This window comes from Lissotriton vulgaris, chromosome 7 (assembly GCF_964263255.1).
Source record: "Lissotriton vulgaris chromosome 7, aLisVul1.2, whole genome shotgun sequence".
Taxonomy (NCBI): domain Eukaryota; kingdom Metazoa; phylum Chordata; class Amphibia; order Caudata; family Salamandridae; genus Lissotriton; species Lissotriton vulgaris.
In genome coordinates this window covers 213,453,989-213,479,760 of record NC_141695.1, presented here as the reverse complement: position 1 = coordinate 213,479,760, position 25,772 = coordinate 213,453,989, and the positions used below count along the sequence as shown (strand labels likewise).

At 45.6% G+C, this 25,772-nt stretch overlaps 1 protein-coding gene across 2 annotated transcripts in view; it reads right to left on the bottom strand.

Annotated features, from left to right (window-relative positions):
• Positions 1-25,772, bottom strand: part of HAUS5 (HAUS augmin like complex subunit 5) — a 308,992-nt gene that overhangs the window by 44,279 nt on the left and 238,941 nt on the right. For both annotated transcript variants that reach the window (XM_086929970.1, XM_086929971.1), the window contains one exon: positions 21,306-21,438. In XM_086929970.1, coding sequence (XP_086786096.1) covers positions 21,306-21,438 — 133 coding nt within the window. The remainder of the gene's footprint in view (positions 1-21,305; positions 21,439-25,772) is intronic.

Sequence of the window (25,772 nt, the reverse complement as noted above, 5' to 3'; positions counted from 1 at the left end):
TGAACTAAAGTGGCTTGGATGCTGGCGCTACAGGGGACTGGGGAGCTCAATGCCCCTGGTGACCTGCACAGTGCCTGCAAGATTGTCGCCCCAACCACGAAAGGACAGGTTGACTCACTGGGGGCAGAGGGCCCAGGCGTTGTCTGTAGGCTAAGCCTCTGAGGTAGTCTCTATAGGGCTGAAAATTATAGGGGAAACTGCCTGGCAGAGATGGACAGGCCCAAAGAACACACCATGGTCAAGCTTTCCTGAAAGCGTACTAAAGCAAAGACCGCTTTTTCGCCGAAGAGGCAGAATCCATCATAGGACACACCCACAAGGGATACCCATACACGCATGTCAACGAAGCACCACACTAGTGCATACTGCTCACCCTAAGAAATCAGTAGTGTCCAAGCCAGCACGCTTATTTGGCCAGATCCTGACCATCTTGGATGGTTTGAACCAGGGAGGCCCTAAATTCTTCTTGGACTGCAAGCAAGATTTCGCTGACCATATCCCAGAGGGTGTGCATACATCAGCCTAAAAGGCAAGCCCGTTGACCAATCCCAAGGTCTGGTTAGTCAAAGAGAACATTAGTTTTCTAAATACCTCAATCCTTTGAAAATCCTTGGGGGAGGGGGGGGGGGGGGAGGGGAGTAAGGTGCATATGTTTTACGGTCATGAGTAAGATGCCAGGTAAGAAAATCAGAGTTGTCAGACACTGGTCTGTGGGGTATGGACACCTGCCTGTTCACTGGTGGGCAAGAGCAAGTGTTTGACCGACTGCGAAATTGTTGAATGGAGGCAATAACTCAGAGAAAGCAGGCCCATGTTTTAGGACTTCCGTAAGAATGTTTGTCTTAATTACAACAGACTAGGTTGCAGTTCCAGGACCTCAGCACCACATCATATTACCACAGCAACGGAAGCACTCTCTTCCGTTTGCAGTCCAATGAAGACAATCAATCCTGCATCAGGGGGCAGAGTGTGGCCCACTGGCCGCTTGTAAGTTAATGCATAAACTGTCATCACCATAATATGAAGTTAAATCATCCCCATAATCTTCCTCGCCATCTCAAGGTAGAGGAAAACTCTGGTCAGAATTGTAATCAAAGAGATGATGGAGTCTCTGAGCAGTTTGTGGTATAGAATCGGGCTTTGCTAGAAAAGGCTGCCTTGAAGTGGAGTTGGAGAACAACCTTGGTTGGGGTTGAAACTAATTTGGCTCGGAGGGTCGGACAATGAAGTAGGCACCCCTCTTAGCGCAGTAAGGACCAGTGCCGATAATGGAGGCACCAGCACTTCTTAGCACTGGAAAGTGAGTTGGCACTGAGGCAGTGCAAAAGCAGAAGAGGGCTCTAGGAGTTCGGAAGGCGCAAGGGACAGATCTGCAGCTGACCGTAACCCAACTGGAGGCCCCTGGGCTGCAGGGGTCTGAAAGTGAGCCAGAGGGAGGGAGGCAGGAATGCACCAAAAATATGCAGCTTAGCCTCCTTAAAGGCCTTAACCTGCTGCAGATTTGGTGATTGCCCAAGGAACTAGGGGTGCATCAGGATCAATTGTTGAATCAGCTCCTTAATTGAGGATCGGAAGCAGGATAGAGTGGCCTCTAAACACCCTTGGAACTTCTCTTTAGATAGAGAGTGGCAGGGTGGGGAGGAGTCCTGCTTCAGCTTTTTACATCTCCTCTTTGATGTAAACTTTTGACTTACCGGAGGACTGATTGCAAAGACCACCTGTCGCGGGAAGGGCCTTGAGAGCGGGTTCTATCAACTTGGAGTGGGACTTATGCGATGTCTGTCCGGCTACGCACAGCTTCACTTTATGGTCCTGGATCGCCTTCGGGTGCATGAAGGCACACTCTTTGTCCGTCTTGGAGTTGTGCCCTGAGCTTAAACACCAAAGGCACATCTCTTGCTGGTCTGTTACTGGCATCTATTTTCAACAGTCCCGGCATGGTGTTAACCCTGTGGTTTTAGGGTGGGGACATTGTTCCCTTGCACACTGGATTTCGATTTGAAAAAGGGAGCGGTGCTTCTTATTTATGGGTAAAGGCACAGAAGTAAATGAACTGACATCAGCGCTCAGGGGTGTCACATATATGGCTCTTATATGTGCCGCCACTTTGTTTACGGGGCGGTAACAAGCCAAAGCAGTGCCACATGGAGCCACCTGGTAGGGCACAGGAATAATGCTTTGTATAATTTTCGGATTCAGTCGGACAACTGGGCGTATTCTAAAGGTGAGGAATCTGCATTTAGAAGTATCCATAAAAGAATTGTGCATATTATATACTGTTCTGGGCAGGAGCAGAACCACACCTACAAAGTCCATGGTGCATTATAAAGTAATACAACTATCCACACCAGGAAAGAAGTTCTAAGTAAGGGAGCTGTCATTTTACGTCGATCAAATGGCCATGATGGCACAGTGCGGATTGCAGATGCAGGAGATGCTAAAATTCTTAAGAAGATCTAATAAGCCAATCAAAGAGCTTACCAAATTAGTTATATCACATGAACTGTGCAACTGACAGTAGGTTACTACTAAAAGACTAACTCACACTCTCTCTCCTAAACAGTGAGGAACAAGACACTTCTTCAGAATAAGCCAATTCAAATTCCTTCCCCATCGAGAAGTATTAACCTACGCCAGAGGGGTTCCTCTACACCAATGACACAAAGCACAAGATATTTATGGACTAAGTTGAAAACTGTTTCATCCACTGCCACTAGCCCTCACCAAATATTCTCAAATCCCTGTGCTTGTTCAGACCCTTTTGCCAGAGGCACAGCGAGCCAACTAAGGTTTTTAGAGACTTGGTCAGCTCTAGTGTCAATTAGCCGCGCAGATCTTCCATCCACAGTTGGAAAGTTCCTTGAAAAGAGATGCACTGTCAGAAGACAGAAAGAGACAGAAGGAAAACTTCAGAAAGAAACACACAGGGGCAACAGAGCAGTTTATTGTAAAAAAATAAAGCCCAAAGAACAGCCAATGTTCAGGGATTCTAGTGAAAACTTCAAACTACAACTCAAAAAGTATTGTGCAGAGTCCTTTGGATACGGAGGGCTTTGACCGTAAACACCACCACCTACTACCCTGCGTACGAGTCCTGGGATCTTGCTGGTTCAGCAACAATAGCCTATCAATTATGAAGGTTCATTAAAGGAAATTGGTCAAAATATGGAGCTGTACATTTTGGGAGACAGAATTATCAGGAAAAAAATAGTGATAAGAAAATATCACGATGCAGAAATATCGTTGTCAAGAATATCGTTTTGTCAGGTAAGAAATCTCATTGTTAAGAATATTGTAAATATAGTTTTCCATAATATAGCTGTAAAGAACATAGTTTTCTTATAAATTTAATGTGTTTTAGTTTCTACATCAATATTAGGTTTGCATTGTTCGCATAATTGTTATTCATTTTTAAATATAGGTTTACATTTTAAGTGATGTAGACTTTTTAAATGTAATTTGTAATAGTAATTTATAGTGTAGCAGGTTGCTGGGTTTGTAGGGGGATTGGGTGGGAAGTTTATTAAGTAATAATTATTAAAATTCTTAAGTATCTGATTGATATTAATTATTTATATTATGCAATATCGCTTTACCATACTTAAGGTTAAGGTGCAGGGTGCTGCTGGGATTGTAGGGGTTAAGAGTGGGAAGTTACTTAAGTAAAAATTAACTATCAATGATGAATATTAATTATTAAATTGATCAATTATGTACATTATGCAATGCACATTTTTATATTAAGCAATAATGTTTATATTTAGAGTTTTCTATTTTTCTAAATTACTCGGGCTACTTAAATATGTAATGTGTCTGAAGTGAAGTAGTTTACGTACTGTTGATTAGACTAGAGTTGGGATAGTAAATTTAACCCTTCCGAAGTCCAAAACGTTCCCTACTGTTGCACTGTTTGGAGTGGTAATATTTTTATCCCATTTGAAGTTCTAAAATGTCTCTACTGTTGCATAAACTGGAGTAGGAATAGTAGATCTATTATCCTGTACATTTCCTAATATTGGCTAAATATATTTTTTATTAATATTTGTATTCAATTATAATGTTGTAGTATTGGTTTATATGTTTGTTTTTACATTTTTAGAATATATTTTGTAAATATGTTTATTTTATTTGTTTGGTAATTTATGATTAGGAATTGAATGGTTAATACTTTTTCTGATGAATATATAGATATATATCCATCAGAAAAAGTGCGCTGCTAATTCTAGTTGGGCATGAAAAGTTTCAGGGCAATCCGTCAAGTTGAGACCGCTAAAAAGGGAGTCATAAAAAATGGATTTTGAACATGACAACAGCTCAAACTGCTGGACCGATTTACAGCACATTTTGCAGAAAACTAGCTCTTGATCCTGAAAGAGTGCTTTTTGCTATTTGGTGTAAATGCATTCAGTAGCTTTAGAGTTATTAAAAAAAATACAAATTAGTCCTCCGAGGATCCGACAGTCCCCATGCTGATATCTGATTTGCTGCCAACCCCCCACCAGGGCAAAAAGCATTAATACATTTTTTTTTAAATTCTGTGAAATCGTGACATATGTGATGACATCAGTGATGTCACAGACCATGTCATGAGTGATGTAATGTGTGGGGTCATATGCAGTGCATCGCAGGGGAATATGTTATAGTTATCTCAGGTTAACTATAACTGCTGAAGTTCAATGGTTTTGTACAAGTGAAATCTGAGCCTAACTATAACGTCCCTGTAACCTTTGGTTTTTTTCAGTGAAAAAATATAAATAATGTGCTTTTTTAGTAAATTTAAAGAATTAAACAAAAAACAATATAATGTAAAATATTATTTTTAATTATATATGTGTGTTTATATAAACATATGTAGGCTTGTGTTCGCACACACACACACACACACACAAATATATATATATTTAAACCTTGAAGTAGTGGTGCTATTTTTTATTGCCTTTTAACGTGTTGATGCTGTGTTTAGGACTCGCATAGGCAGCGTTTGTGCTCTCTCTTTCAGACATGCTGTATTCAGGCATGGACTTGAAGCTCCTCCCATATTTCCAATTGGCTCCTGTTACTGTCCTTTCTAAATGGTTGCTTTCTATTTGTAAATAGGCTTAGTAGTCCCACCTTAGTACCGCCTTTTCTACTTTTGTAACCTCCCACGAGGACAAGCCCTTTCACTAGTGTTGTAACTCCATAGGATTTATTACCAGTCTGAGGGCACTATTTTCTTAACCCCTTGTGTGCTTTGGATGGCCCCACCCATCCGAAGCACACAAGGCTGACGACGGCCAGGGGCCGTCCGAATTCCACCCACTCAATAAAACCCCCACACAGCGAGAAAATTCACTCAGTGCGGAACGGGTTAAAGGACTATTGCCTACTGACTGTTGCAGGCAGGATACTTTCTGGTGCAACCACTTGTTTCTATTTTACCATCTGTTAAGTAACTTTTTAGGTCGAGTCTAGCGGCAGCGTGCACAGGCTTCTCGCTCTGCGAGACTGCTGTAGTAGAGAATGAGAGAGAAGCTGCACCCACTCTCCTCCCATATTTTTCATTGGCTTGTGTCATTGTCTTTCGTAAATGCTGCCTTCGGATTAGTTAATAGGCTTGTCAGTCTCTCCTTAGTACATCTGTCTTCATTTGTACCCTCCTATGGCGACTGGTCCCTTTACTTTGGTTGTTTCAGGGAACCGGCTATTTAGTCTCTAAGCACTATTTATTTATGGAGTTCTGTTACTGCAGGCCAGACATGCGCTGCTTCAGCTGAAACCGCTTGTGTTTTTTTTAAGCAGTATGGCCGCCCCCATAACACGGGCCCCTGCTTTCAATCACTTTAACCAGGCATTATCTTAAGTTTGTTTTAAACCCCCCACCTCTAGTAAAATGAATTTAGAAATGCTTAGCGAATTAAGTCATATGAATTCCAGGTAGCACATAAGCCTCTGCTAATGGGCTGAAGCTGACAAAAGCACATCTGCTTTACATGTCATCTGTACTAAAACCACCTGACGGGTTGTTTTCAAAAGCCTGTTTCATTAACACCACCACCAATACCAGCAATACTACCACCACCACCATACAAATACTATCACTACCATCAATACCACCACCTCCACCAATATCACCACCACCAATGACACTACCAATATCCCCACCACCAACACCACCACCACCAGCAATACCACCAACAAAACCACCACCAATACAACCACCACTGCTAATATTACCACCACCACCAATACCCCACCACCAAAATCACCACAAGCAGCACCAACATCACCAATACCACCACCAATACAACCAATACTACCACCACCAATACCAGCATCACCACCAATACCACCCCCACCACCTCCATTAATACCACCACCTCAACCAATACCACCAACACTACCAATAACACTACCACAACCAATACCACCACCACGACCAATACTACCACCACTACCAATACCACCTCCACCAATACCAGTACCACCACTAATACCCCCACTACCAATATCAGTACCACCACCAATACCACCACCAATACCAATACCGCCACCACCAATACCACCACAACAGCACTTCTCGCTCACTAGTAATAGCAGGGGCACTGTACGAGGCCGGAGCTGCAGCCGAGACCATCCCTCCCTCCATGCCTGACAAAGCGTAGCCGGTCCTGCACCAGGAGGTGAAGCCAGGGCCCTACTACAGCTGGAGTGATTTTTATTCGGCCAAAGATAGCAATAACGTTACGCAATGCCACACAGCACACTCAAAATACAGAGAGGGCAGGAAATAGCCCCCGCTCCCACTCTTCCACCTGAGCCACGACAGTGCAATCACAGAGCGAAAGGTGTTGGAGCGCTTTGTTAGGTTTTATAGCTCGGATCATATGTAACTCTCACTTCAGATTTTGTGTCTGTATAATAAAGGCCACAGGCTTTTGAAAACAACCAGTCATGTGGCTTTAGTACAGATGACATGCAACACAGGTGTGCTGGTGTCAGCTTCAGCCCATTAGCACAGGTTTATGTGCTACCTGCAATTCACATGACTTAATTTGCTAATAATTTCAAAATCCATTTTACTGGGGAGGTTGAAACAGACAAGATAATGCCGGGTTAAAGTGATTGAAAGTTGGCGCCCGTGTTAAGGGGCGGCTGTGCTGCTTAAAAAAACACAAGCGGTTTCAGCTGAAGCAGCGCATGCCCGGACTGCAGTAAGGGAAACTCATTAAAGTATACAGTGCTTACAGATTAAAAAACAGGTACTGTGTAACAACGGAAATAAAAGGGCCAGTCGCCATGGGAAGGTACAAATGAAGGCAAGGCTGTACTAAGGAGGGACTAACAGGCCTATTAACGAATCTGAAGGCAGCATTTACGAAAGACAATGACATAAGCCAATGAAAAATATGGGAGGAGAGTGGGCGTAGCTTCGCACCCATACTCTACTACAGCAGTCTCACACAGCGAGCAGAGAATGCGCGCTGCTGCTAGGCTCGACCTTAAAATAAGACAGTGTCTGTGCTTCTCTCACAAATTGGTAAATGTTTTTAGCAGAGCCTATAAATAATGAAATTGTTAAGCCAGGTCACCACACAACAAGGCTACTTTAGAGAATACTTAAATTAGGGATTCCGTGAAAGACAGACTATTTGTTCTGTTGGTTGCCCGCTGAGAAGCGGTTTGTGAGTGCTGCAAGATTTGTGTCGGGAGCAGTGTAGGCTTGAAGGTGCCATTTGTGGTTTTTAGGGCTCGGCCTAGCGTACACTGCGCAGCAGTGTCGCACAGCCGAGATCTTATGTTTCCCCAGTACTGGGGCTTGAACCCGCCTTTTCTTCTATTGGCTAGCTCCATAAATGGAGGCTAGCCATTGGAAGAGATGTGTGTCAATCAGTCTATTCCCCGCTGAGCAGATTCGTGGGCGTTTCAGTCTTTTTTTTTAAGCCCCAACTCTTTTTCCGTCATGCAGAGGTGGGCCATTGTGGGCATTTACTTATTTTTTCTTCAGGGCTGTTTTTTCGTCACTCTGCCAGCTCTGTCCCAGGCCCGGTCCCCTCTGAAGCCAGCGGCCGCTCGCTCCCAGTCCCCGCCGAAGGATCCTGCAGCGGCACCAAAGTCTCCGCCGCCGGCCCGCAAGGCCCCTGCAGCCCGCGCCCAGAACCCCGCAGCCGCCTCTCCCGCCCAGTCTCGTAAAGCACCAGCCGCCCGCTCTCTTTCCCCACCCTAGGCCCGGAAGGCGCCCACCGCTCGCTCGCAGTCTCCTCTCTGTGCTCCCACGGGGGCGGCTCTGACAACGCTTGTTGGATTAAGAGCCGTATTTAACAGTGCAGATCCTAGGGTGCGCAACGGGCGTTTGCGATCAAGATGGATTTGCTGTGTATTGTTTTGGGACAAGTCGATTTATTAAGGCAGACGCTCGCACTTTTTTGTTAACGTGGTAACTTCAACGTGGTTAATAAGGTGCTTAAAATACCAGCTGTGAATCGAGATTTAACAAAACATCTATGCCTTCCAGAATATGTATATAGCTTTTGTTTTCGCTCAGTGCTGTTACGTCATCATCCTGCGTAGCAGTTGTTCATGGCAACTGTTTCCAATGCAACGTCTAGGCTCTACGACGCTGGATGCTGTAAGTAGACCTTACTCATTCCTCTGCGCTTTTCTATATGGCCACGGGTATCACCGAGCTGTTTTTCTAGGGTCTCTGAAACCATGAGTTTAAAGCCTTAGCTTTTTATGATAAGTTCATGTGCTAATAATACCACGATGCATGCAGCGGAATCTAGACCGCACACGTGCATAGGTGATCTGAGGCCAGGCGTGTCTTGAGTCTGAAGACAGAGGTTCAGGTGCCCACATAGTATTTACACACGTACTGCCAAGTTCTGAATGTACGTCTGCAGGACTTTCAATTCTGGTACTTTTGTTTCAGCTAACTCTATTACGGACTGGGTAACTAATGTTTCCTAGCACGGGAAGTGTTGTTCACTAAAGACATAGGTGATAAACATGACAAGGGCATTTTTCAGCAATGTGAAGAGCACATGTGAAGCAAGCACTGGAGTCAGTAAGATTTTATTCGGCTTTTGCAAAAACCCATAAAAGTCAAGTTAAATTAAACAATAAAAATACATCATTTAAAATCTGTTATCAATACACCTACCACATTTCACAGCCGTGTTCTCATCAAGTGCCAAAATGTAGCCAATCCTTTGATCTGCATCTGTTGTCTTTAGTATCTTCCACTATAACCCTGGTTTAGTACTCAAGCAAGCATTACAATTTGACACTACCTTTGACCTGATTGCTTCTGATTGTTTTTACAGAGCTAAAGGAGTCCTACCACTGACTGAATTGAATGGGAAAAGCTAGACTCGCTCAGTTATTCGTGGCTCTGTCTGTGTGTGTGTGTGTGAGCGTGGTTCTGTCTGTGTGTGTGAGCGTGGTTCTGTCTGTGTGTGCGTGCGTGGCTCTGTGTGTGTGTGCTTGGCTCTGTCTGTGTGTGTGTGTGTGGCTCTGTCTGTGTGTGCGTGCTTGGCTCTGTGTGCGCGCGTGGCTCTGTGTGCGCGCGTGGCTCTGTGTGCGCGCGTGGCTCTGTGTGCGCGCGTGGCTGTGTGTGTGTGTGCGCGTGGCTCTGTGTGTGTGTGCGCGTGGCTCTGTGTGTGTGTGCGCGTGGCTCTGTGTGTGTGTGCGCGTGGCTCTGTGTGTGTGTGCGCGTGGCTCTGTGTGTGTGTGCGCGTGGCTCTGTGTGTGTGTGCGCGTGGCTCTGTGTGTGTGTGCGCGTGGCTCTGTGTGTGTGTGCGCGCGTGGCTCTGTGTGTGTGCGCGTGGCTCTGTGTGTGTGTGCGCGCGTGGCTCTGTGTGTGTGTGCGCGCGTGGCTCTGTGTGTGTGCGCGCGTGGCTCTGTGTGTGTGTGTCTCTGTGTGTGTGTGCGCGTGGCTCTGTGTGTGTGTGTGCGCGTGGCTCTGTGTGTGTGTCGGCGCGTGACTGTGTGTGTGTGTGTGTGTGGCTGTGTGTGTGTGGCTCTGTCTGTGTGCGCGGCTCTGTCTGTCTGGGTGTGTGGCTCTGTCTGTGTGTGTGTGCGTGGCTCTGTGTGTGTGCGTGGCTCTGTGTGTGTGCGTGGCTCTGTGTGTGTGCATGGCTCTGTGTGTGTGCATGGCTCTGTGTGTGTGCATGGCTCTGTGTGTGTGTGTGTGTGTGGCTTTGTGAGTGTGGCTCTGTGTGGGTGTAAATGCAATAGGTCATGCATTTGCGAGCGATTAAGCTATTGGCATTGTAAATGACAATGCCATTTTTTTATGTTTTTAAAAAAAATGTCATGAGCAATGCCAATAGCTCTACCTTTAATAATGCAGAGACCATTGCATTGTAAATGCTTGTTTTTATTGCCATGTACACCACTCTAGGGAATAGTGTTTCACAGCTGAAAAGCAAGTGGGATGCTTACATTAGAGAACACTTGCCGATGTCGACTCCTTTGCAAGTGCTCTCTAGTAGTTTCAGAAGACTTTCACAAAGGGGGAGGAAACCGCTGTACGCGTCTCTTAAGAAAACAACATCCTTTTACTGTTCATTTACAATTAAAAAGGCCAAAAACATCCAATGCACACATTGTATCCAAAAGCTATAGTGTGTGCCTCATGCACTTTTTTCATAAAATGGGAACAAACTCTTGCGCTAACCACAACATACAAAGAAACGGTTTCAGGTGAATCTTTCTGGGAACAATTATACGGTTTAGGCTTGCATTTTAGTTGTTCGAAACAAGTCCTTTTCCAACAAATGGACAACTTGATACCCCATGACATAAAAGCCATGGAGTGCAAGCCATTTCCAAAAACACACCACATAATTCTACCACACACAGCACCTTTAAACATCTCATAATATCATGCCACACAATTCAACTATAATTAATTCCACTCCACAACATTTCAAACCACATAATTACAATCCTAAAAATTAAAAACCACATTTCTATTTCACTCCATTCCACATAATTATGCTTCACATAATAGCCCTCCACACAACTTAATACCACTCGTATTCGTATTCAAAAACTTTATTCGAAACATAAAATGAATCATAAAAGTATTGAACTAACATACATGTAATTCATCTTTCCTTTAAAAGCTAAATTAAAACAAAAACTTACACAAGAATTTAGGAAAAAGACCTAAAAAATGACAATAGTAATAACAAAAACATCTACATTCTCAAATTTTGTAAAATTTCAATACAGATTGTGCTACCCATAGATCTTCCTAATCTTTAGTGAGATTCTGATGAAGTTTAACATTGCACAACAGATTTCCACAGAAGTTAGTGATAACAAAAATTCATAGCCTTCCCTATAGGTGCAAGGTTGCCTGCCCTTCAAAATTGGTTTAATAAACCGGAGTCTTGGCTCTTTATACAATGAACAAAAAAGAACCAAATGTAAGGTACTTTGTCTGTCCCTATTATTACAGGGACAAGGGGGCAGTCTCTCACCCCAACCCCCTTGTTTAGGAAAGGCAAATTGATAGTGTAGGGTCTCCAGTCTAAACCTTGTTAAAAGGAATCGCCATTGCACATTATGGGTAAATATTAAATAATACTGGGGTTGGGGTTTACAGATACGGATAGTATCATTATCAATTATGTTGTCCCTGCAAAGCTGGTTCACAGACATCAAATACTTCGCCTTTATGTCCATTTTGTAATTTCCCTCGATTTTCCCGGGACTATAAAAATAGGAACCAAGATCGATTTTGTTCAACATGTTACAAACATAGGACAACCAGGGTATCTGCTTTGAGTTATCTAAAGCCATGCAGTCAGTAATAATTTCTTTGGTTAATTGCAGGTCTTCTGACTGCCAGATTTTGCCCCATAACAGTAAAGGTGACAAGCAGATTGTATCAGAGACACTAACCATGCCAAGTTCATTATGACAGAAAATGTTTGAGGTACTTTTTGGGACTGACAAGACTCTTTTTATAAAGTTGTTTTCCACCACCTGTATTGCGGCAGGCATTTCAGTCCCCCACACCCCTGCCCCGTAGGTAGCTACAGATAGGCATTTTGAAGTGTAGAGAGTTCTAAGATGCGTTATGTGTTTCTGCCCCAGTTTGCTACAGAAGCGGAAAATGCCCTCTATCGCCCTTGTCATACTCTGGGCTCGAACCTTTATTACCGGTGACCATCTTAGTTTACTATCAAACAGATTACCAAGATAGTTGAAATTATCCACTTTCCCAATTGTGCGGTTGTTTACCACGAACTTCCTAACAGACGACCCCTTGGGGCCACAGGACATTATAAAGGATTTTCCAAAGTTTACCTTTAGATCTAGATCAAGCATGAATTTATTAAATGCGTCTAAACACACTTGCATGCCGTTTCCTGTTAATGTCATTAGGACAGTATCGTCCGCATATGAAAGCATAGGGACGCTTTTACCATTAATTTTTGGGAAATCGCAGCCCTGATTTAGTAGGTACTGTTCAAGTCCGTTTGTATAAACTAAGAAGAGGAAAGGCGCCAAGATGCATCCTTGACGCACTCCTTCAGTAGAAGGAATTGGTTCCGTTATTTCCCCCCCAGTGCCAAACCTGATGGACACATTGGTTGCTTCATGCAACCTGCGAAGCAAGGACACTAGAGGTTCTTCAAAGCCCATGTCAATCATCATCCTCCACAACTTGTTCCTGCATACAGTATCGAAAGCGCTTGTCAAGTCCATGAAGGCCAGATGAATAGATTTTTTGGCCTTCACGTACTTTCCCATGATTAGTGCCAAATTAAGACACTGCTCATTTGTCCCCTTTCCGTGTCTGAATCCATATTGAGAGTCAACTATCAATCCAACAGAATCTGCCCAACTTTCCAATCTCGCCAAGATTACTCTACCTAGGATTTTACATGCGGCATCTATTAAAGAAATCGGGCGGTAACAACAAGGATCGGATCTGTTGCCTTTCTTAAAAATTGGCACTACCGTTGCCTCTTTCCATGTGCCAGGGATACGGCCAACCACTACAGCATTAAAAACATTCAATAGAATAGGTGCCCACAAACTAACCTTGGATTTAAAAAGATCCAGAGGGACAGCATCTGGGCCTGGAGCTTTTAATGGTGCTCCTTTCCCTAGGGCCTCCTCAATCTCAGTCAAAGTGAATGAAGAGCTGAGGGTCAGGGCCGAGGGAGATGAAGACACCACATCCCCTGTCCCCTCATTGTCTAACATTAATGAATACGAATTAGGGTTAAAAATCTTACTAAAATGTTGGACCCATTGTTCAGCGGTAACCTGGATGGCTATAGCTTCATTATTATTGCTCTTAAAAAGGGGACGATTAATTACCTCCCAAAATAGCCTATTATCTTTCAGTTCTGCTGCCTTTTCGAGGTCATCCCAAGCCCTGGTTTTCAAATCCTGTTTTCTTTTTGTAATGGCGTCTCTATACGCCTTCCTACTGGTCCTGACAAGCTCTTTATTTCTAGGCTTTTCACACAATGCTAATTTCAATGATCGGTGTGTGGCAGAACATACAGAATCAAACCATCTAAAGGCCTTTTGGCCTCCCTTTCTTGTAGGCTTTTTTAGGCACTGTCCTATATAGGAGCACAACTTCTCAAAACTTTCAATAACATTTTGTGAATCGGAACCTGCTAAACACAATTCTATATCATTTTTACAGTTTACAACAATATCCTCTTCCAACTTGTGCACATTTATCTTCCCCCATTTCAGGGTTACACCCTTATTTTTGTTGTACTCAATGGGTTGTTCCCTTTTCCTTGGTGGTTCTTGTGTAGGAACCCATATAGATAATAATAAAGGGTTGTGGTCACTAGTGGGATTTGCCACCACCTCCAGCTTTTCCACATACTTAAGAAAGGTACTTGATACCAGAACAAAATCAATTGTACTCATTTCTCCCCTCAAGCCCTGGAAACTTGGAATATGCGGGGTATCTGGGGGGGACCAGGGGTCTACCACACATAGATCATTGGTTACGATGATATTATTCAAGGCATCCCCCTGCGGAGTGTGCCTAAAGTGGTTTAGGGGCTGGGCATTCAGATCCTCCAAACCGCATACATTTGAACCCCCATGACTGCAGAGTGTACAATTGAAATCTCCAACCCATATAATCGGCGAGGAAGGATGCTTACAGCGGATTTTACCTAGAGCATACTCCAAGTCTTCAATTACCGAAGTGTCATATACATTGAAGATATTGTAGTACCAATTAATGAGTAACACTGCTTCAGGGAATAGGTGTTCCAATAACAATACTTGGTACCAATTTGTCTCTACCAGTGTCGTGGTATGAAGGTTCTGTAGTGTTGTTGACAATGCTGTCAATATACCACCTTTTGCCCTCCCCGATGTAGATGGGACAGCCGAGACAGCAAGTGATTGAAAGCCCTCTATATTGCAGGTAGTCCTAGACCAAGTCTCTTGAAGACACAAGATTCCATGGGTTTCCACAAAATCTAACCATATCTCATCATCTAATTTGTTCACTATTCCAGAGATATTCCAGGATAATAGAGATATTAGTGCTGATGATGATGATGATGAGGACCCTTGTAGTCCGTGACTATTTCCCAAGGCATCTGTTACGACAGTGGTATTGGCGTTGAGCGTTGGTGACATATTCTGTTCGTGGCCATTATCTAAGCTGACCATTGGCATATCAGCGGAGCCCATCTGTAGGTATCCAGCGCTCATGTTATTACCCTCACATGTTACTTTCACAGGCTCAACATCATTAGTGCATATACCTTGATCTTCTTTCGTTCCCCCACCTGGTATTGTAGATATTGTCCCTTTAATCCTAAGTGGTGGTCAATCAACCTCATCCAAGTTCATAAAAGGGTCAAAGCGATTCCTCAATGGGATGTTGTTGTTATAGTTGTTAATATTTGGAAACCAGCCAGGGTATTCTGGGCCCCTAAACCTAGATCGTCGTGGGTTGTAAGGAACTTGTGTAAAATCACCCATGATAGGCGGCCCCATAAAGGGAACTGTCTCTTGCCAAGGAGTATAATGGTGGAACGGGTCTTGATTCATATTTAAATTGCGTGTCCAACCCGTTTGGTATCCACCCTTTGTACGCTGTCCTTGGTGAAAAGGGTTTTGCTCAGGGTTAGACTGACAGAGTTTGGGATAAAAGTATTCGAGACCAATACACTGGATATCCCCCATCCTCCCAAACCTGGCCTTACTACAGATGATATCCTTAACCCAACTATCTCTAAAGTTTATCAGAATGCAATCACCCTCCAGGTCTTTTTTGCTTGGTCCAACCCAGGGAACCCTACGAACACTGAGGATTTTTGTGACAGTGTCCTCGGTCAATGGCCTATTTGTGTTTAGCCAAAATTTTGTTTTATTTAGGAGGTCCTCATTTTTCTCATATTTATTCTCTCGGATGGGTTGAACGCCTGTCAGGATGGCCATGTAAGGCGCGGACTCTGGGGGTATATTTATGTAGATCTCCCTACCCTGTAATGGGGTTTTACTGGGTGCCTGAGATTTACTTGACGGTGTTTCTTTCACTTCCTTATTAATTTGGGCCGGTGCAGATGTATTGACTGGTGTAGTTACCACCAGAGGATTATTTGGCTTTTGGCCCGCTGTATTCACCTGTTTGATTTTTATTAATGGTGTTGGTACTAAGGAGGGGGTAGTGCTGGAAGTGGTACCGCTAGATAGAGGTTGCGATATCAAGTTAGGCTTAAAGCCCTTTTTCCCTGAGCTGGTGTTATCACTAGTCTTACCAACAGTAGTGGGGGGTTGTTTTTTATTTCCTACCAGGCTTTCCAGTAAAGTGGTGTTCTTAGATGTTAAAAACTCCAATTGATCTAATTTTGAATTTATTATTTGAGTTTTCTCCATCAAGGGGTTCAGTAAATTTTTTATAAGTTTCTCAACACCGACCAATAAATTTTTGTCTTCCTTACCGGGGTGTTTCCCTGAATGTGAAAACTTTTTATCAATATTAGAGAGTTGGGATCCTATCTGCAATAATCTGTCCTCAAAGGGGTTTAAAAGCTTTTTAAGAGTTTCCCAAACTACGGTCAGAAATTCAACATCTCCCCCATTTATAACACATAGTGGTACTTCATTATTCTCCTTCACTATTGTCAATCTATCCCTATCTTGGATTATCTCTAGCGAATCCACAACTGCCTCTGCTGTGGGGTCAGCAGGTTGAGTATTAATTGCTGGAGACGGGGATGGCAACTTGGTAGATAGTTGTGACTTTGCAACCTTTACTTTTTTCCTAGCGTATGATGTTTGATTAGCACGTTTCCTTTTGGTGTATGTCCCCTGCTGTTTATTTTTAGGAACTCCCACAACCTGATTTACAGAAATTGATTTTAAGCCTAATACTGGCACATCTCTGTTACACTCATTTATCTCCTCCATTACCCCAAGTTTAGATGTTTGTAAAGGGTCATCGGATAATAATGAGGGTGATTGTAAAGTTTCTTTTGAGGTGTGTGTGATAGGCACCGTTTGATGATGGATGTCTACAGTTGTTTCAATTAGTTTTAAAGGTTGGGCAATAGAACGGTCAGGGGTTTTGGCAAAGGCAAAAGCACCTAGGGAGGATTTTTTTGCCGCAGCTATCTCCTGTGACAGCCTCCTTGCAGCGTCCAGTTCGGATGAAACTCGACGCTGCATTTTGGCGATCTCATTGTCTATTGCAGAGTGTGTTTTAGTAATGAAGTCATCTAGGGTTCCGTTTTTTAATTTGGATTTGGCCGCCCTTTCCTTATACTCACGAGATGACATAGTTCCTTGTGATTGCAGGGGAGAGGCCGTTTATGGGGGCTTAGAGGGCTGGCCCAGTCCAGTCCTCTCAGACCTCGAACGGCCTCAAACGGTCCCGCCCTTGTCCCGGGCTTCTCCCGGCGCCCTCCCGCGCGCTCCCGCGGTGCGGGGGCGATACTGTGCTTTTATGCCTGTAAGACTGGTGGATAAGGGGGTGGAGCCGGCAGGGAGAGCAGCCCAGGTGGTGACGGGCGCGCGGGGACTCCTGGACCTCGGAGTCTCCCGCTAACAGCTCGCAGCCCTGCCGGTCAGTAACAACGCCCAAATCCCCTGGAAGGTGAGAGTAGCAGTGGCAAGGCTGTCGGCCGCGCAGCGGCAAACAGTGGCAACGAGGAGACAATCCCACCAGCAGCACAAGGTGAGGTTGTTGCTTTAGCGTTCTTCAAAAGGAATCCGCTTGTCCGTGGTTGAGCCGCCGATTTTCAAAGCAGGTTGGGGGTGGAGCCGGCAGGGAGAGCAGCCCAGGTGGTGACGGGCGCGCGGGGACTCCTGGACCTCGGAGTCTCCCGCTAACAGCTCGCAGCCCTGCCGGTCAGTAACAACGCCCAAATCCCCTGGAAGGTGAGAGTAGCAGTGGCAAGGCTGTCGGCCGCGCAGCGGCAAACAGTGGCAACGAGGAGACAATCCCACCAGCAGCACAAGGTGAGGTTGTTGCTTTAGCGTTCTTCAAAAGGAATCCGCTTGTCCGTGGTTGAGCCGCCGATTTTCAAAGCAGGTTGGGGGTGGAGCCGGCAGGGAGAGCAGCCCAGGTGGTGACGGGCGCGCGGGGACTCCTGGACCTCGGAGTCTCCCGCTAACAGCTCGCAGCCCTGCCGGTCAGTAACAACGCCCAAATCCCCTGGAAGGTGAGAGTAGCAGTGGCAAGGCTGTCGGCCGCGCAGCGGGACCCGCGAAGCGGGTCCGGCAAGGAGCAGCGGCAAACAGTGGCAACGAGGAGACAATCCCACCAGCAGCACAAGGTGAGGTTGTTGCTTTAGCGTTCTTCAAAAGGAATACCACTCAAAACCACATAGTTACAATTCACACAACACAAATCCAAAAAGTCAACTATACATTCCATTTCAACCTACATAATTACACTTCACGCCACATACTTAAATTCAACTTTAACACACATAATTACACTCCACAAAAATACAACTTCACAACATGCCACATAATTGCACTCCACACAATTATACACCACACCATGCCATGCCACATCATTCCAACCAACGCCACACAATTCCACAATTCAACCCCTCACATTTCACCAGACAACATGCTTACACTCTACAGAATACCACTTAACACCACATAATTCAACTCTACATAATTACACTGCTCCATGCTACATAAATATACTCTATATACTCCAGTGTGTGCCACGTTGCAACACTCCACATAAATCCACTCCATGCCATGCCATAGTGCTACCGTATTTTCTAGCATATAAGACAACTGGGCATATAAGACGACTGGGCGTATATGGGGTTTGGGCTATATTCGCTTGCTTTTAAAATGACCCCGGCGTATAAGACGACCCCCAACTTTTGAAAAGATTTTCAAGGTATAAAAAGTCGTCTTATACGCCAGACAATACGGTACTCAATTTAGTTCACTCAACCCCTCATAATTCAACTCTACACATTTTCATTACACACCACATAATTTAAAAAACCACAGAGTTTCATGGCAACACGTCCCTATCAGGCGAAGTTCCAAGACTGCAGAGTGTTCACTATTTCTCTCCATGCACAAATGCAGATGATCACATATTTATAAGGCCTAACCAAGCAAGCGGTATATTAACATTTAGGGCCATACAATGTCCTTACAGAGGGTTATATCAGTCTTGTTAAATCATATAGCGGTGACTGGACAATGACCTTCACTGCTACTACGCTCTGGGATATCATACTAGAGTTTCACATCCTCAGCAGCTCCTAAATTAGCCTTGCCCGCTTGACCATTATATCCACTGAAGATTCACAAATGAAATATGAACAGCTACCATCCAATGAGCAGTTCAATGGCACCCAAAGGCCTTGGGACTCTAGTGGTAATAACTTGCTTTTATATAGCGCGTAAGATTGCACTGCTGCTGTTTCTAAGATTTGTAAATAACAGATATTACTATTACCCAATTATGGGACTCAATTACAGAAAACATTATTTACCTACAGTTCACAACATTGATGTTTCATATAATCACATTGTTAATTGACCCCAGTCATGAAGCTAGGGAATGGCAAAGGAAAATGCTAAATCCGCAGTGTCCGAATACACCGATTCAATGCTGCCCATCGCAGGCCCATCTACCCCTTTGTTTGATCTGTTAGGCAGCCACAGAGATTGTAAGGTTCTTAACTGTACTCGCCCCAGAGGCCACCAGAGCTCAGCACTAGAGCTTGAATTTGGCCTTGTTGAATTTGGCCTTGTGGTATTAAATGTCTTTCTGATGTATTCATCCGAGCACATTCACTGCACGGTTTCAAGACATGCGAGGAGCCCAGACACCAGAGACAGACTTTAAGAGTACCCGGCACTGACATCTGTGTGTGGTTTAAAAGCTATAGCTTTAGGGGGAAATGTGTACCTTGGGGACACTGAAAATGTTGGTAGAAAAACAACAGAATCGAGGGAGCGTTGGACAGTGCTTAAAGAAAAAAACTGAAATCGCCACACAAGGGTTGAGATTATCTGTGGCCCAATAATACTTGCAGGTTGGTATGGACCCGACGTGGAGCCGCACAGGCACACACGAGAAATGCTTCGGATGCAGTCAGATGCTTAGGGGTATGCACAGGGCGCGCAATCTGCAGTTATTAGCAGCCATTTGTAACACTCAAATGTCAGCCCTCTTGTAAAAGTACAACTATGCCTTGGACAAAGAGTCTACCTTGTATTTGGAATGGATTCTGAATCAGTCCTGTGCCAAGGGCCTCCATTTCCTTTCCCCCCCATCCCATTCAGGACAGAGCATAGTAACATGAAGATAGAAGGGGAGGAAAGAACAAGGGCAGAGAACAGAGGAAAACCTTGAGGTGGTGAGCTGTAGAAAGAAACGGGTAATGAACAAAAGAAGAGGAAAGAGAACAAGAACAGGAGAAAAGAAAGCAGATGGGGAGAAAACAAGGCATTACGGACAGATGAGAGAACGGAATGAGAAGAGAACAAGGACACCATAGACAAATATGAGCAGCAACCTGAAATGGAGAGAGAGATAAGTGGAGACCAGGCATGCAGCAAAGAAAGAAAAGAGGAAGACAGAGAAAAGCACTAACAGGGGAAACAAGAAGAAACAGATTGTAAGAGATGCGACAAACAAAGAAGAGGAACAACCAGATATTAGGAGAGAAGAGAATCAAGGCAGAGCAGGAATGAGTAAAGAGGAGAACTGCAATAAGAGAGATGGTAGAGGACATGCAAAACATCAAGGAGAGGGAAGAGGCAAAGCTGAACATGAAAACACGAATGAAGAGACAAACAAAATATAAAGGAACAATAACATAGATGAAAGGTAAATGGAAACTGCTAACGATGAGTGAAACAGGGCAGAGCAGCATGCAGAGGCGAGAGGGAGACAAAGGAGAGGTTCAAAGACCGACGCAAGGGTAAAAGACAGCAATGCTAGATGAGGAGATAAAATAAGCGAGAGCAACAACTAGAAAGTTGGGGAGAGGCATGTGAGAGCATTAGGGAAAAAAGCAACTGACAAAGGCAAGGAGAGAGATAAAGAGAAAAGGAAGGATAGAGGAAAAAGTGATTTGACACCTGTTAATAAAGCTTTTATACAGGGCTTTAAGTGGGATGAAAAAACTGGGGGTCTCTCAAAGGGGCGTGGCCAGTGTAATGGGCGTGGTTTTAAAACACTTATGCAAAAAATCTGTTTAGCACAGTGTGCCGCCCGACTTGTATTTTGCTGTTTCTGTCATTGCATCCAGATATGTGATACAAGTAACATCATACTTACAACAAGTAAGTACTATTTGCTTTGTCAATGGTTATTAGTTGCATAAGATAAATAAGCTGCAACTATGGCTTGTTACATATAATATTGGAAAAGCTTCCAATTAAAGCCCTGGTGACCCTACCACAATGTTGCTGCTCTTTCAAAAAAGAGAAAGGAAATCCATAAAGAAAATGACTCTTTAAAGGATTTCCATTCCCCCAAAACGCTCACCTGGCATGACGTCATGCCGGAACGTCTCCGCTAGTGAGAAGTGAGGGCAGGCAACATTGATGTGCTTGCTGCCTCGAAACGGTTCTCTATCGGTCTGTTTTGCACCCTGACACTTTTTTCCAGACTACAGTGACAGCAAACCACTGTCACCGCAGTCCGGAAAAAAACGGACCACCTGTTGCAGGGCTCAAAACAGAGCCCGATAGAGACCCGTTTCGAGGTCCCCTTTAAAAAACTGCCGGTGCTCAGACCCCTTGAGACCCGGCCCACTTAAAGCCCTGCTTTTATAACAGCACTCGGAACCAGAGGGGCCAGCTGTACTCACCAGTCCTTAATGGCTCTCTGTAATTCACGTGCCTGCTCCAGGTTCCTTCTGTACTTTTCGGTTATGCCCTTCACTTTAGGCACCAGATCGCTGATTTCCTCATCATCCTGTTCTTGAATCCTCTGGATCAGAACTACAAGTTGAAAGGGAAAAAGGTCAGGGAGGAGGCGACATCTACGAGAAACTCACCCTTCAGAGGCCCACTGCTAAGCAGAGAATGGACTGAGACTATGCTTGTAGGATGCGGTCCTAAAACCACACATACCGCACCAAGCCATGGGTCAATAGTCTCTCCTCTACACTAGCCCCTTCTGTTTGCTTTCTGTCTCTATGATGGTAGGCAGCGACTTGCTACTTCTTTTTAATGTCTCTAGTCTTGATGTTCTCTAACTTTCTTGCGAATCTATGGCCCAAGGCTAGTCATCCCTCAATGGATGTTGGCGCATCTCTCCCCTGACACTGTTGTGGTGCGAAGTTTTTGGTCACACATGTAGATCCCACTTGGCCCCCAGGCAGTGAAGGTATATCTACCTACCTTGGACAGTGAAGGAACCTGACAGGCGTCCCATGATCCCTTCCTGATACCTTACTTGAAGAAGGGCCCGTTTTGGGACAGACAGACATTCATTCATGTCAGAGAATGGACATGTTTTTGGGAGTTCCCTACGCTTACTCACTATTTTATCAAACATACGGAGACATGCAGGCTGATACCCACACCAAAGGCTTTTATTGTACCACATCCTAGAACAAACAAGCATTTGCAATGCAATTGGTCGCGCCTTTGGGACCTTATAAGTATTCAGCTGTGCACCATTTTATCCATGGAACCACCTGCACTCACTTTTTAGTTAAAGTCCATTGCTATCAAACACCCCATCTTGTCAAACACTAACTCCCGCTGTCAGGCCAACCTATCGCCCACTTTTGCTACAATTGTCCGACTCACCACTGCATCTTCCACAAATCATTAGGCCAACCGTCTCTCCTGTTGAAGTCACTTCCCTACCACCACCACCATTTACTAATCCCACACTAAATACTTTGTCAACAGTTCAAATCACACTCCTGCTGAATCCCCACCCTAAGCACTAAGGCCAACAGCCTCTCATGCGGACGCCACTCCCCTGTCAATAGTCATCAGCCCATAGTAATAGCAACTTTGCTCATGTTACTTCCTTGACATCACTAACGCCCAAGCTACTCCATGCCAACAATCTATTCTGCTGTCACTCCCTGCCATGGCCACTGCCACCCTGCATGCTACTACACCTTCTAGCCACTTCCCTTACTTCCTTCCTAGCCCGCCGTACGGTGCAGGTTTGTATCATTGAACCCCATGAAGGCAGAATAAGGACCCCAACCCTCCCATTTTATGCCCGGGTTCATGTCTATAAAGAACTGCTGTTCCTGGTATGGGCTGATACCCGATATCACAATATCATCCTATATGCGCCTGGATCTGCGGAAGGTGGCAGACCGGGTTACTACCATGGAGGGGGACTTGACCTCCCTACGGACGGACGTCCAGCACCTACAGGCAATGGTGTCAGCTCTACAGGAGCATGCCTCTCGCCTTGAAGATCGGGCAGAAGATGCTGAAGGGCGCTCACGGAGGAACAACCTCCGCTTCTTGGGCTCTCTGGAGAAGGCGGAGGGGCCGGCGGCAGACTTATTCTTGGAGGACTGGATCGGCACCGCCCCTCCGGGCCTTCGACTCTCCAAGATGTTTGCGGTGGAACAAGTCCATCGATCCTTGGGTCCCACCCGAAAGCGGGAGGACCGCCTAGGACCCTGATCGCACGCCTATTCAATTTCAGGGATCGGGATACAATACTGCAGTTCATCCGCAAGAATGGGCCCCCAGGTTCAAGAATCAAGAGAATCACATCTATCCGGTTAACACCAGAAAAGTCCAAGAAATGCGAAATGACTTTCTAAGGGTTAAGCGGAGGCTGCCAGAACTGAATATCAAATATAGCCTGATGTTCCCGGCTCGGCTCCGAGTAAAACCCACCAACAGGCTCTATTTCTTTAATACCCCGCAGGAGGCCGCGGAATGGTTGGACTTGTTATGACTGGGGGGCAGGACGTGCAACATGGATGGCAGGAGCAGAGGAGGCGGAGTGACAGACAGCGGAATCGGACTTGTCGCACTGGAGGACACTTTCTCGAATCACAGGGGGAGCCAGATGGAGGTCGCATCCTGGTAGGGCCAGATGGCACCCTGAGAGAGGAGTTGAGGGGCATACAGACTCAAAATCAGTTGAACCGGAAGGGACTGTTGACCCGAATGTAGGTGGTTCTTGAGTCGCCTAACTCTAAGAGTGTGGCCGACTAACTTTGGGATGGTGGATCGACAGGACTCCTGGGGCCGCTGGGAGTATGGCCCCAGTGGGGAGTAGGCATGGCCTGAACTTGTTGTGGAATGACAGGAGGAGATCCTCATCTGGTTGGACCGTGGAGGGGAGGGGGGGGGTTAGGGGGGGTTAGAACGCTGAGGGGGGGTGAGGTGCTATTCCGTAATTCTAAAGACTAGGCACTCCGATTGCAGTGTGCTGTGTCGGCCTGGCTAGGCCCTTGGTAGGGCGGGGCCGCGCGGCACCAGGCACTTTGGCTGTACGACAAGGACTGGGTAACACATTTGACTGATTGTTAGTGTTGAATACACAGTTCTGGGGGTTTTGAGGGGGTGGCGGTTATGGGGCGGAGTCCTGGGTCTTCAGGCCATGGTTGGAATGTGAGAAGAAGGTGCTACTGCCTGGGGTTGAGGAGTGGGGGGGGGTTTGTTTCCACTGTTTTTTTATTGCTGTTATTCTTCTTGGTTGGGCATGTCTTTATGCCAGGTCACCAGAGGTTAGGAGAGTTTGTGGGGGGAGGTGAAGGACCCCCAACGATATGCCTCACAGTTAGTTCCCTGTCTCCCCCGGGGGCCCTGGGTGCTTAGTAATTGCTACTTATGGCGGGCGATCAGCAGGCTTACAAACTCATAACGTGGAATGTCAGGGGGCTTAATAACAGAATCAAAAGGATCCGGATAGCAACCTATCTCTGGCCATACAGGATAAGTGTGACCTTTTTACAGGAGACGCCTCTCTGCCTGAACTATGTGCAGAGGAGGTGGAGGGGCCAGTTTTTTGCGACCTCCTATTCAGGGTTCGCCAGAGGGGCGCTTGTGTGGGTGGTACCGGGGGTTCCCTTCAAAATGCTGAAATGTAGTTCAGACTCAGAAGGGTAGTATGTGGTGGTGGAAGGGACATTGGATGGGAGAAATCTGTGCTTGGTGAATGTTTATGCCCCAAATGCCGATGATGGGGAATTTTTGGGCAGGGTCCTGGGGAACCTAGATTTGGCTCCTGATGTGGAACTGATAGTAGCTGGAGACTTTAACTGTCCCATTGATAGGGATTGTGACAGACACCCTCCAAAACCGGATGCTAAGCCCAAGACCCGCACGTCTATGCATCAAATGCTTAATAACTACCATTTGCTGGATATCTGGCGGCTCCTCCACCCGGATAGCCGGGTGTATTCTTGTTTTACCCCAGCGGCTAATACATATAGTAGACTGGATTATTGCTGTGTGCCGGAGGCGGCGGCTGGTCGGATCTTAGAAACACAGTACCTGGCCCGCTATCTGTCTGACCACTCCCCCCTGCTAGTGGCCTGTACTTTGGGCCACCAGCGTTAAAAAATACAGTTGTGGCGTCTTAATACGGAAGCGCTGACAGACCCGGTTTTTAAGGAATCAATCAAGGCAGGGTTGGACAGCTACTTTGAGGACAACTGGAACACGGCTAGCTTGGGGACATTTAAATGGGATGCAATGAAAGTGGTGCTGAGGGGAATATGTGTCAGAAAAGGGGGTGGTGATGGACAGAGTATCTGAATTAAGCAGAACACTCCTACCCAGTCCAAAGATCAGGGCTTGATCCATCACCGTTTTTTTAGCTCACTGCCCCATCCCAGCTCAGAACCTGGCTACATGCAAATTAGTCTGTACCTGGCCAAGTGCATCATGGGAACAGGGCAGACCAAACTACCAAGCCAATTCTTATACTGGGAAGGAAACAAGCTTCCGGGGACCGGTTTCTGGCATTTCAGCCGTCTTCGGCCCGGCTTGCTTGAATCCTGATGGTGCAGTGAGCTAGGGACTCACATCTGAGTATACCCTTCCACGCTTATGGTAGACAAAACGATTCAGAAAAGGGGGTGGTGATGGACAGAGTGTCTGAATTAAGCAGAACACTCCTACCCAGTCCAAAGATCAGGGCTTGATCCATCACCGTTTTTTAGCTCACTGCACCATCCCAGCTCAGAACCTGGCTACATGCAAATTAGTCTGTCCCTGGCCCAGTGCATCATGGGAACAGGGCAGACCAAACTACCAAGCCAATTCTTATACTGGGAAGGAAACAAGCTTCCGGGGACCGGTTTCTGGCATTTCAGCCGTCTTCGGCCCGGCTT